The sequence below is a fragment of the Mandrillus leucophaeus genome, unplaced genomic scaffold (genome assembly GCF_000951045.1).
Source record: "Mandrillus leucophaeus isolate KB7577 unplaced genomic scaffold, Mleu.le_1.0 Scaffold652, whole genome shotgun sequence".
NCBI classification, from domain to species: Eukaryota; Metazoa; Chordata; class Mammalia; order Primates; family Cercopithecidae; genus Mandrillus; species Mandrillus leucophaeus.
This window is the reverse complement of record NW_012107053.1, coordinates 719,415-731,686: the sequence shown is the minus strand read 5'-3', so window position 1 is coordinate 731,686 and position 12,272 is coordinate 719,415. Positions and strand designations below refer to the sequence as shown.

Below are 12,272 nucleotides of genomic sequence, written 5' to 3'. Positions count from 1 at the left end.
CCTCTGTTTTTATTATTCAGTTAGACTATATAATTTTGTATTTACTAAGTTGTATTTTTTTTTGAGACAGAGCCTTGTTCTGTTGCCCAGGCTGGGTGGACTGCTTTTTGCATTAAGAAACCCCAGCAGCATCCGCCGCCTGCACCGCGCGCGCCGCCCGCCCCGGCCTGACCCCGCCGCCGAACCCGGCGCCAGCCATGGAGCCCGAAGTCCCCCGTCGCCGCCACACCCATCAGCGCGGCTACCTGCTGACGCGGAACCCTCATCTCAACAAGGTAAACCCACAGGCCCACCTGGCCGCCCATCGGCCCCTCTCGATCAGGGTCAGGCCCCTCTTGCAGGTCCCTGCACCATGGCCTCGCCCCTCCGCCACTCCCCTGGGAAGGTTCCCGGTGAGCGGCGGCGGCCTGGGGGGCCTTGGTGTGGGCAGAAGGAAGAAGGACGCCTAATCGGGTGCGTATCCACGAGAGTGATGGCAGGGCGGTGCCGGTGCCTCTGCACCTCGGCATCCCATGTTAGGGATAGAGGTAAAGGTGTAACTTGTTTACGATACTTCGGCAGCAATTCTCCGAAAACAAGAGCCCAGACAATGAAAGTAGTATCAGACAAAGTGTGTGAATGGGGTATTTTTGGTGAAGGTAGCAGACAGGCTGCCAGGTCAGACTCCATGTGCCTCCCACTTACTGGTTGCACAGTGTGGCAATTATTGGAGGCTGATAAGGCGAGAAGTGATTCAACTGGTCCTGCCCAGACAGAAATGTGTACGGAGTGCCTTCAGATCACGTTAGCAATGTGGAAATCCAAGTCCTCTTGGTTTCTGGAGTGACACGGTTAAGAGTCTGGGAATGCGTGGTGGGTGGCCTCTGTCTTGGACACTTTGCATGGCTTGGTAGAAGAGCTCTGTCCCAGACATGGGACTGTGGGTAAAGCCATTTCTTTTCTTTCTTCTTCTTCTTCTTTTTTTGTTTTTTGTTTTTTTGTTTTTAATTTGGCTTTCTGGAAGTTAAAAACTTTTTTTTGTTTTGTTTTGTTTAGAGATGTTTTCTTTTTATTAACGGGGGTACACCCTGTTCAGAGACAACTTTTCGATCCTGGTAACACTTCATTTTCCTTCACTGGTGATGCAATATAAACACTCGGGATCTCTCTCAAATAAAAAAAAATACCTCCAAATTTATCATTTTACTTCCACACTTATTTTACAGCCCGGTTTATCTCTGAATTGTGCCTTTTGTTTGTGTGTGTGTGCGCGCTTTGGACATTTCCTATCTATTCAGGACTTTGAAAATGCCATCAGTCAGCACAGAGGTCTGTTTAGTTATTTTGGTTGTCTCTTTGGTGGACTGCTTTTTGCATTAAGAACAGGAGCTCAGCTTTTTCCTTGTCGTGTTCCTGATGATTTGTTGATCATATTAATAACTTAAAGACATGATTTATTTAATAAGTGACAGTTAGTGTGAGTTCTTTCTTGTTTTTTTGCGGTGACAGGCACCTTTTACAAATCTATGATGATGTGCTATCTGTGGTCATGTAGCATTATGAAATTGTAAGTAATTCCTACTTATTTCTTTCTTTAAAATAAATTTAATTGCTAGTTTGATTTTTTTCTTTTCTTTTATTATTCTGCAGGTTTGCCACCTATTTTCAGTAAAACAAAAGTAAAATTTGATGTGACAAAACTATTTGTGACTTGTATGTGTCACCTGCCTACTGTAATTTATGACCACATTTTGGGTTGCCACTTAAGAAAGACCACATGAGTTGTATAACCTGTTTGATTTTCCTCAAGTCAGGGGCAAGAGTGTCTATTCAGAGTGTGTAGATGGCATAGGCAATCCCTGAGCAAGAGTAATTATTGCCTTTACTCTGTTTACATCAAGAATTTATTATATAAAAATCCTTTTGACTCCTGTTCGCAAGGTTACTAGGAATTAAGGATTAATTCCTACTTCAGAATAATAGTATCACAAAGATCTTCCATCAAAGATAAGATGTAACATTAATATGTTAAAAGCACATTTTCAAATTTGTAATAAGTGAACTTTTTATTTGTATTGTGTCAAATTGGATTCACAATTCAGCGTACCAACTTTGAGGCAATCAATGAAATCTTTTACTCAGTTCTAGGATGGTGATCTGGTGCCTTATGAGAGTAACAGAATTTCCTGGGTACTACTGAAACTACAGCTATGGGACTTTCTTCATCTGTCATACACTCAAGACCTCAAGGCCTTTAAGTTTGCTAGTAGCCCAGGAATGTTTTGGTTTATTTTTATTCTTATTATTTTGTAATAACTTTGACTCCAAAGAGACAATAGTAGATTTTAGTTTCCCATAACAACCCAGCCTGTCACATGTTTTCTTCAACCACACTAACACAGAACTTCATCATTTTACCTTTGGGTAGCTGCAACAACAGTTTTGCTGGTTTTATTTCCATTGATATAGTTCATTCTACGTATATGTATGAAAGAGATACCTTCATTAATTAACATTTTATTCACTTCTCTATTATCCAAGCATTTATAGTATGTTATTATTTCCTATTATGTTTAATGTAAAATCAATCTGTCAATTGGGTTTACAGTCTTCTCCAAATTTATCTTAGTTCCCCAATGTAGCCTTCCACTTAAAATATATTTGCTGAATCTCTTAATTCTTTCCTTTTTGTGTGTAATTTCTACTATGAAAATGTCTTAGTTGATTTAATAATAATCTCTCTAGGGAAGCATTTCCTAGTTATGTTAGTCTTATTATCATTATTTAACACCTCTGTTTTTATTATTCAGTTAGACTATATAATTTTGTATTTACTAAGTTGTATTTTTTTTTGAGACAGAGCCTTGTTCTGTTGCCCAGGCTGGAGTGCAGTGGTGCGATCTCCGTTCACTGCAAACTCTACCTCCTGGGTTCAAGTGACTTTTGTGTCTCAGCCTCCTGAGTAGCTGAGATTACAGGCATGCGCCACCATGCCCAGCTAATTTCTATATTTTAACAGAGACAGGGTTTCACCACGTTGGCTAGGCTGGTCTCAATCTCCTGACCTCAAGTGATCCGCCAGCCTCGGCCTCCCAGAAGTGTTGGGATTACAGGCGTGAGCCACTGCACCCAGCCATAAGTTGTATTTTTTTTTCTTATTTCTTTGATTGTCATAGGGCAGGAGTCACAATATTTAGTACAGTGTTTTGCTCAGTAGACATTAAATAAATGTTTACTTAATGAATGAGCCATGTCTTTATTTTTGTCTTTAAACAGAACTCAGCTTTTAAAGTGATCGTTTGGGCATTATCCTCTTTAAAGTAATTTTGTGAAAATAAATTCACATTGAAGTCTAAAGTTTAGTTGACTTCCTATGCCATTATATTGTATGCTGGAATATAGTCAGAAAAGTTGGAATTTGTTTTAAGCTTGATAATGTCATGAAATTTTAATTACTTGCTGGATAACCTAAGGGAGGTGCTTCATCTTGGTAAAATCAAAGTTAACAGTAGATGTGATATGAATTCAAAAATTTTCATAAAACTTAAGAGAATTAGGATTTTCATTTGTTATGATTCATGTATGAGTTTAAGCCTTACTATTTGTTTACACGAAAATATGCGTTATTCCAGGTAGGATTTCATCAAAGCCATTGAGGAAGTAAATCTGCCTCATGTTTAGGAGATTTAATATTTTTCTGTGCACAGCCCAGACTATTTTTAAGATGCTTATCTTTGCCGGTTTTATATAAAAGTGTCTAATTTAATGTTTAATGTTTAAAATTTTTTTTTATTATACTTTAAGTTCTAGGGTACATGTACACAACATACAGGTTTGTTACATATGTATACATGTGCCATGTTGGTATGCTGCACCCATTAACTCATCATTTACATTAGGTATATCTCCTAATACTATCCCCTCCCAACCCCTCCCCACAATAGGACTCGTTGTGTGATACTCCCCTTCCTGTGTCCAAGTGATCTCATTGTTCAGTTCCCACTTATGAGTGAGAACATGTGGTATTTGGTTTTCTGTTCTTGCAATAGTTTGCTGAGAGTGATGGTTTCCAGCTGCATCCATGTCCCCACAAAGGACACGAACTCATCCTTTTTTATGGCTGCATAGTATTCCATGGTGTGTATGTGCCACATTTTCTTAATCCAGTTTGTCACTGATGGACATTTGGGTTGATTCCAAGTCTTTGCTATTGTGAATAGTGCCACAATAAACATACGTGTGCATGTGTCTTTATAGCAGCATGATTTATAATCCTTTGGGTATATCCCCAGTAATGGGATGGCTGGGTCAAATAGTATTTCTAGTTCTAGATCCTTGAGGAATCACCACACTGTTTTCCACAATGGTTGAACTAGTTTACAGTCCCACCAACGGTGTAAAAGTGTTCCTATTTCTCCACATCCTCTCCAGCACCTGTTGTTTCCTGATTTTTTAATGATTGTCATTCTAACTGGTGTGAGATGGTATCTCATTGTGGTTTTGATTTTATTTTCAGGGATATGGTCTGATATAGATGAGTTGTGTTTTAAATTTTTTCTCAATAATTTTCATGCGACTAACAATCATATTTTATAAATTGCCCTTCAAAATTAAAATTTTACGCACAGTAAAATAATCAATCTTATTTTTTATTTCTCAGTTAGTTTATTTCCCTTTGCAATGGTAGAAAACACTAATTGTTAGTTCTATCATAATTGTGCTTACGTGGTTTCTATATCTTAAGATTAAATAATAATATGACCCATAAGTAAATCTCCAAAAGACACCACTCCTCCATATTTTAGGCAGTTTGGTTCAGTATAAGTCATGTTTAAGAGTTATGTTCCAGTAGAAGATAGTGTTTTATTGAAGTTAATTTGGGTCAGCATTACTGACTTTTAAATCTAAAAAATCAGCTTTTGTAGCTGTTTGCTTCCTGGCATGACAAGACCTAGTTGGGTGTGTTGTAAGGAAAAGAGAGAGAAATAAGATCCATGACAATGAAGGAAAAGTACCCTAAACCTCTTTTTCTTCAATGTAAACTAGACCTGAATGAATTATTCAGAAAATTTCATCCAACCACAGTTCTCTAGAGTTGCCTCCGCAACATGAGAAACTGATTTATTATTTGTGATAGAATCCTACTTATGTGAATGTCATATACAGCCAGATACCTCTGTATATGTTTGTTACCTTTCTGCAGTTGAAACAACAGTAGTAGTATAGAATATCACAATAACAAAATGTGTGGTGTAATAAGAAAGATGAGTTTGATGTGATAACTCTTGAGACAGGTGATATGGAGTATAAGAAATATTGAAGAGAAGAATGGATTTGAGATTTTTCATTTTTCAGCTCTGATTTCCCTCTAACTTTTGGACAGGTAGGGGAGAATGTGATGTAAAGGAATGGACATTCTAAAACTTTGTACCTAGAAGAAATGAGCCCAAGTCCCAAGTCTGCCAATTAGCTGTGTGATATAGCATCTGGGAAGGTCCTCCTTGCTACATCATCCCATGGCGGAAGGCAAGAGAGGGAATGATAGAGGGTGAGAGAGCAAGAGAGGGCTGAACTTGCTTTTATAAGGAACCCACTCTTGCTTGCAATAAGGAACCCACTCCTGCATTAACAATACTAATCACCTTATAAAAATCCCACCTCTCAACACAGTTGCATTGGGGATTAAACAACACATGAACTTTGGGGGACACATTGAAACCATAGTAGGAAATCAAGTAATATAATAATGAATAATGTTCTCTAAAAACAGGAGAATATAACTACTAGAGCTTTTGTACTAATATACAAACCCTGGATTTTAAAACACTGTTATTATTTTTTCAATAATCAGGTAATGGTTGAGTAAGAACATCAGCAAAAGTACTTGCATGTTTAATACGGTTTGTCTGTGTTCCTACCCAAATCTCATCTTGATTTGTAGTTCCCATAATCCCCATGTGTTGTGGGAGGGACCCAGTGGTAGGTAATTGAATGATGGGGGTGGTTATCCTCATGCTCCTGTTCTCCTGGTAGTGAGTGAGTTCTCAAGAGGTCTGATGGTTTTATAAGGGGCTTTGCCCCATTTTGCTCTTTCTTTTTGCTGCTGCCATGTGAAGAAGGATGGTTTGTTTCCCCTTCCACTATGATTGTATATTTCCTGAAGCCTACCCAGCCATGCTGAACTGTGAGTCAATTAAGCCTCTTCCTTTATAAATTACCCAGTGTTGGATATGTCTTTATTAGTAGCATGAGAACAGACTAATACAGTATTCATACCAGTGTTAGTAATTATGTTATGAGGCCAGGTGTGATGGCTCACACCTGTAATGCCAGATGTGAGCCACCTGGGAGGCCAAGGTGGGAGGATCACTTGAGCCCAGGAGTTCAAGACCAGACTGGGAAACATGGCAAAACCCCGTCTTTACAAAAATGAAAAAAACAAAAACAAAAAACTGGGCACGGTGGTGTGCACCTGTAGTCTCAGCTACTTGAGTGGCTGAAGTGGGAGGCCACAGTGAGCCATGATCACACCCACTGCATTCCAGCCTGGATAACAGAGTGAGATGTTGTCTCAGAAAAACAAAACAAAGCAAAAAAAAAAAAAAAAAAAGAAAGAAAGAAAAAAGAAAAACAGAAAAATAAAACCTTAGAGATCCAGAGGCTGAAGGAGTTCTAAGACTTCCATTATACTATTAGGCATTGGCCTTTTAGGCTTAGAATATATTAAAATACATTTAAATTGTCTATTCAGAGTCTTAAGATGGCTATCTAGTAAGTCCAGGAGAGAAGCCATAGAATAAAATCAACCCTGCAGACACATTGATTTTGGACTTCTATCCTTCACAACTTTGATAAAATAAATTTATGTTTAAGCCACCCATTGTGTGGTGCTTTGTTGTGGCAGCCCTAGCAAAGTAATAATATACTTCTGTAATTGAAGCAAAATTTCATAATACAGCACTTTCCCTTGCTTTGTTTAGTTGACATTTTCTGGACTTTGACAGGAACATGTAGGTGAGAAGAAGTAATGATCTAATCAGTCAGGTTTGCTTGTAGCCATTGCCAATTTTTGACAATCTCTGTCTTTTGATTTCTGTGTTTAGGCCATTTACATTTATGTAATTGTTGATACACAGAGAGATAAACAGATTTCTATCATATCATAGGTGTCTGTTTCCTTATTTTTCATTCCTCTGTTTTTCATCTCCAAACTAATTTTTAATTACTTAAATATTTTTATTATTCCATTTTGATTTATTCCATGAGTTTTTGAAAATATATCTTTGTATAGCTTGTTTTTAGTACTTGGTGTGGTGATTATGATACACTTACTGAACTTTTCACAGTCAACTTAAAGTTCAAATTTCACCACTTCAATTGAAATATAGAAATCTTACCATTATATAGGTCTCATTACCTTCCTCTATTTATGTTGTAATTATATGTATTATATCCTCATATCTATTTATATGTATTACATAAATATTTTTAAAATAGTAATTTAATGTAATGTTTATACCTTTTTTTTTTTTTCCAGTCCATCCTCTTGAGTAGCTGGAACTCTAGGTGCACACCATCATGCCTGGCTAATTTTTGTATTTTTCCATAGAGAGGGCGTTTTACCATGTTCCCCAGGCTGACCTGAAACTCTTGGGCTCAAGAAATCTTCCCACTGTGGCCTTCTAAAGTGCTGGTATTATAGGTTTGGCCTGTAACTTTTATTTATTTTTATTTTGTTTATTTTTCTTTTTTATTTATTTATTTATTTATTTATTTATTTATTTATTTATTTTTTGTTGAGACAGAGTCTTGCTTTGTCATCCAGGCTGGAGGGCTGTGGTAACGTGGCTTACTGCAGGCTTGATCTCAAGGCTCAAGCGATCCTCCCACCTTAGCCTTCTGAGCATCTGGGACTACAGGCATGTGCCACCACTCCTGGCTAATTTTTGCATTTTTTGTGGAAACACAATTTCATCATATTACTCTATCTAGTGTCAAACTCCTGAGCTCAAGGTGTCTGCCTACCTCGGCCTCCCAAAGTGCTGGGATTACAGACTTGGGCCACTGTGCCTGACCCAAACTTTTGTTTTTAACTGTCACACATATTTTAAAGAGTTTAAAAGAGAAAGGATAATCTATTATAGTTAACCAGGTAGTTACTATTTCTGTTGCTTTCTTTCATTCTTCATGTTCTATGTTTGTTTTGGGGTATCATTTCTCTTCCATTTAAAGAATGTCCTCTAACATTTTTTTAGAGCAGGTTTGCTGGAAACCAATTGTATTAGTTTTTCTTCCTCTGAGAATGTCTATTTTATCTTCATTCGTGAAGGATATTTTCGATAGTTATGGAATAATGAGTTGACAGTTCTTTCCCTTTAAGACCTAAAAAAAAGCCATTTCTCTTCCTCCTGCTGTTTCTTTTTCCTGATGAGAAATCTGCAGTCATTCAAGTTGATATATGTTTGTAATACATCGGTATTATCTGGATGTTTTAATGGTATTTTCTTTTTAGCTTTCAGAATCTTAAATATAATGTTTCTGGATTTGGAGGTTTTGGGGTTTATCTTCTTGGGGTTTTCTGAGCTTCCTGATTCTGTAAGTATATGTCTTTTACCAAATTTGATACATTTTCAGCCATTATTTCTCCAAATATTTTTTTCTTTCTTCTCTCTTTCTGGGACTCTGATGAAACAAATGTTAGGCCTTTTGATATTGTCCTGAGGCTCGGAGCCTCGGGTAACTACATGATAGTATCAAAAGGCCTACTTTTTTAGGGACTTCTTTTCTCTTCAAACTGGTTTGTTTCTAATGATCTAGCTTTATGTTCACTGATGCTTTCTACTCTCATCTCAATTCTGTTCTTCAGCCCATCCGATGAATATTTTATTACAATTATTGTATTTTTAAGTTCTAAAATTTCCATTTGGTATAGCTTTTATTTCTTGTCCAATACTTTCTTTCCATTTATTTAGAAAGACTTTGCCCTTATGATCTTAGGCATGGTTATAATAACTGATTTTAAGTCTTTGTACATTGTACAGAAATTTCAAGGTCTGACACCTCAGGATTGGTGTTTGCTTATTTGTCTTTTATTTTCCAAGTCAACGTTTTCCTGTTTCTTTCTATGTTTAGTAACTTTTTAATCTTTTCTGGACATTTACATATTATGAAATTCTAGCTGTCGGTTATATCTTAAGGGGAATACTGTTCTTCTTAGCTTTAGTGGTCACTCAACCTGGTTAGGTCATTTTGCAAGTTGGACCCACCTGTGGCCTGTGGTTCTGATATCCATTTGGTTTTCAAAGTCTACTCAGTAGTACTATTTGGATTTGTCCATTATGTGTACCACTCAGTGGATAGTGTGGGATCTGTGCAGTAGTCTACGCTATAGTTTACTTCTCAAAGCCTTTGGTATGCTGTTTAAGGTCAGATCTATGCACATTTAGCTCAAAGGCGAGTGTAGATGTTAATATACAATTTTATGGGATTGCTCTCATGAGTTCCCTTCTTTCTGTGATCTCTCTGATGTTTTTTGTTTCCATGAGGACCCCCTTTCCAGTCCTCTGAACGGAAAACTAGGCTTTTGTTTTCCTGCCCTGTTGTGTACTTCGTTCAGATGTATTTGCATCTGAGGCCATGCGATTGGAAGACAGAGAGAGAAAGTTGCAACAGGCATTTGACCTAAGATCTTGAGACCAGATCTACATCCTCTGGTAAAAAGAATGATTCCCTTACCTTAGAATTTTAGGCATCTGTCATGGTTTCTGCTTCTGCCATCCCTGTGGGATTATCTGGAAGTTGGAACTGGAGAGGATGGAAAAGAATATTGGATATTCTTGCTTCTCTGACCTCTAAGCATCCCCTTTCTGATTCTTGGACCAGAAAGATAAGGCTTCTCTTCACAGTCTTTGTACACAATCAGTTGCACTTCCAGCTTTTCTGCTGCTTTTGAGTCAAGGCCAGTTGATTACAGCAGAGAGAAAAAAAAGCCAGGCCATATTGGAAGAAAAAAGTGCCAGGAAACTTAATCTGGTTTTGTGGCACTTTAGATTCTAATCTTCTTCCTTGGTTCTTCTGCTATTGTTTATTTTTCCAGTCTTCAAATAGCTGCTCAATGCATTCTATACAAGGATTGTTGTTGGATTTAGTGGGAGAGACAAAGTATACTATAGCTACCATTTTGCACAGAACCAGATCCTCAGGTTGTTATTTTTAAGGTATGAATGTGTGAAACTCAGTCTAACTTGATTTTAAGTTCAGAGAAGGAAAATATCAGGGAATTAGTTCCCAAATGTATACTCAAAATTTTTTCCCATTTTACTGGATGCATATTTGCTATACCAATCAATATTAATAATAAAGATTATTGTGTGGAAATGGTTCATGTAAGACAAAACTCTATACATAATTTTTAAAATGTCTGTGTTCTAAGGATTTAGAAAGAAGTTTTGCCTTTTTGATATCTACATACTTCATTTCTGCCCCTCTTTGTGCTGTGAAGGAGAATAGGAAGTTCAATGTTCAAAATTTCTTTGGGGTTCCCTCTCTTGGTTTTGGGGCCCTCTCCCTGTCTCCATACAGGGAAGCTTCTTCTTTCTTCCCCCTTCTTTCGTGCCTATTAAATTTTCCACTACTTAAAACCAAACAAACAAAAACAAAAAACACAACAAAAACCCCAACAACAACAACAACACAACAAAATTTCTTTGTGGATGTGGGAAGGAGTGTTATACTGGTTTGCATCATAGATTTATCTTTCAATATGGTTGCTCTTAAGGCCTGGAATGTAGTAGGCATTCTGTGATAATTGGTTGAATGGATGCATCAGGGATTATTCTTGAAGTAACACTGTCTTGCCTTGCAGATATTGCTATCACCTCTCGGTAGTTCACATTCTACCTTGTGAGATAAATGCACAATAACCTCTTTTATATGCTGTTGAATGTGTGTTGGAGAATCTCTTTTCCTTAATGGTTATATGGATGACCACTATATTGTTTAGGATTAGGTTTTGTTACATATAACAAAAAAGCAAAATGAAAGTGAGTTAACTATGATACAGCTTAATTATGATAAACTGTTTGGTGGGTCCACAAAGTCATCAGGAACATAGGCTTCTCTCTTGCTGCTCTGTCATCTTCAGGATCACTTCATGGTCCTAATTGAGTATGTAGGTCTAAAGATACCATCTACAGGCTGGGCGCAGTGGCTCATGCCTGTAATTCAAACACTTTGGGACGCTGAGGTGGGTGGATCACTTGAGGTCAGGAGTTCGAGGCCAGCCTGGCCAACAGGGTGAAATTCCGTCTCTAATAAAAATATAAAAATTAGCCGGGCATGGCAGTGGGAGCCTGTAGTCTCAGCTACTTGGGAGGCTGAGACAGAAGAATCGCTTGAACCCAGGAGGTGAAGGTTGCAGGGAACCAAGATCATACCACTGCACTCCAGCCTGGGTGACAGTGCAAGGCTCTATCTCAAAAGAAAAAAAAAATACCACCTACACATTCCAAGATGGCTGCTGGAAGAAATGAGAGAATTACAAGAAGGCTTACTTTTCAGTGGAGTCCCCTCTTTTAAAGTAGCCTTCCCTACATTTCACATGATACTTCCACTTAGGTCTCATTGTTCAGAACTCTGTCATATGGCCACATATAACTACAGGAGAGTCAGGAAATGTCTTTTATTTAATGCATTGCAACCCCAAATAATATTAGGATTCTGTTCCTGGGAAGGAAAAGGGAAATAGATGTTGTGGTAGGCAATTGGTAGTCTCTACCATAGTTAGAGCTGCCAGAAGCAAAAGCATTGAGATTTAATAAATGTAAATATTAAATATGAATGTAAGATTCTTGAAAATTGAGGTGAATGGTTCTTAATATTTTAAAAATAGTCATAGATTAATTTTATAAAAATAAGAAGATATAATAATATGAAAAGTATGTCTGCCACTTCTGTGTCTGGGCTAGCTGGTTCCCCTTCCTAGAGGCAACCACTGTTGCCAGTGACCAGTGTTTTCATTATATACTACAGATATTGTATGAAGTATTTTTTAAAGTTAATTTTCATAAGTTAAAATGTTATTGATACAGGACATGAATCAGATATGCCCTTAGTGTGATAGATAGGAGATAATGTTATAAAGACAAATGTTTCAGGTGGGAGTATATATGTGAATTTTATAGAGACACCCAAAACAGATTAAGAATCATGATATCAGGTTGAGCCATCTATGATTTGCCTGGTAGTCTGAAAGTAGTTCTAAAGCATTCTTATACTCACCAGCTTTTGTTTTT

The 12,272-nt window shown here is 37.5% G+C and overlaps 1 protein-coding gene across 3 annotated transcripts in view; it reads left to right on the top strand.

Moving 5' to 3' along the window:
* The first annotated feature begins 108 nt into the window (after nucleotides 1-108).
* ME1 (malic enzyme 1, NADP(+)-dependent, cytosolic) overlaps nucleotides 109-12,272 on the top strand; it is a 226,114-nt gene continuing 213,950 nt past the window's right edge. For 2 of the 3 annotated variants that reach the window (XM_012001196.1, XM_012001195.1), the window contains exon 1: nucleotides 109-275. In XM_012001196.1, the coding sequence (XP_011856586.1) occupies nucleotides 198-275 (78 nt within the window). In that variant the 5' untranslated portion in view covers nucleotides 109-197. The remainder of the gene's footprint in view (nucleotides 276-12,272) is intronic. The other variant, XM_012001197.1, reaches the window with a different exon arrangement.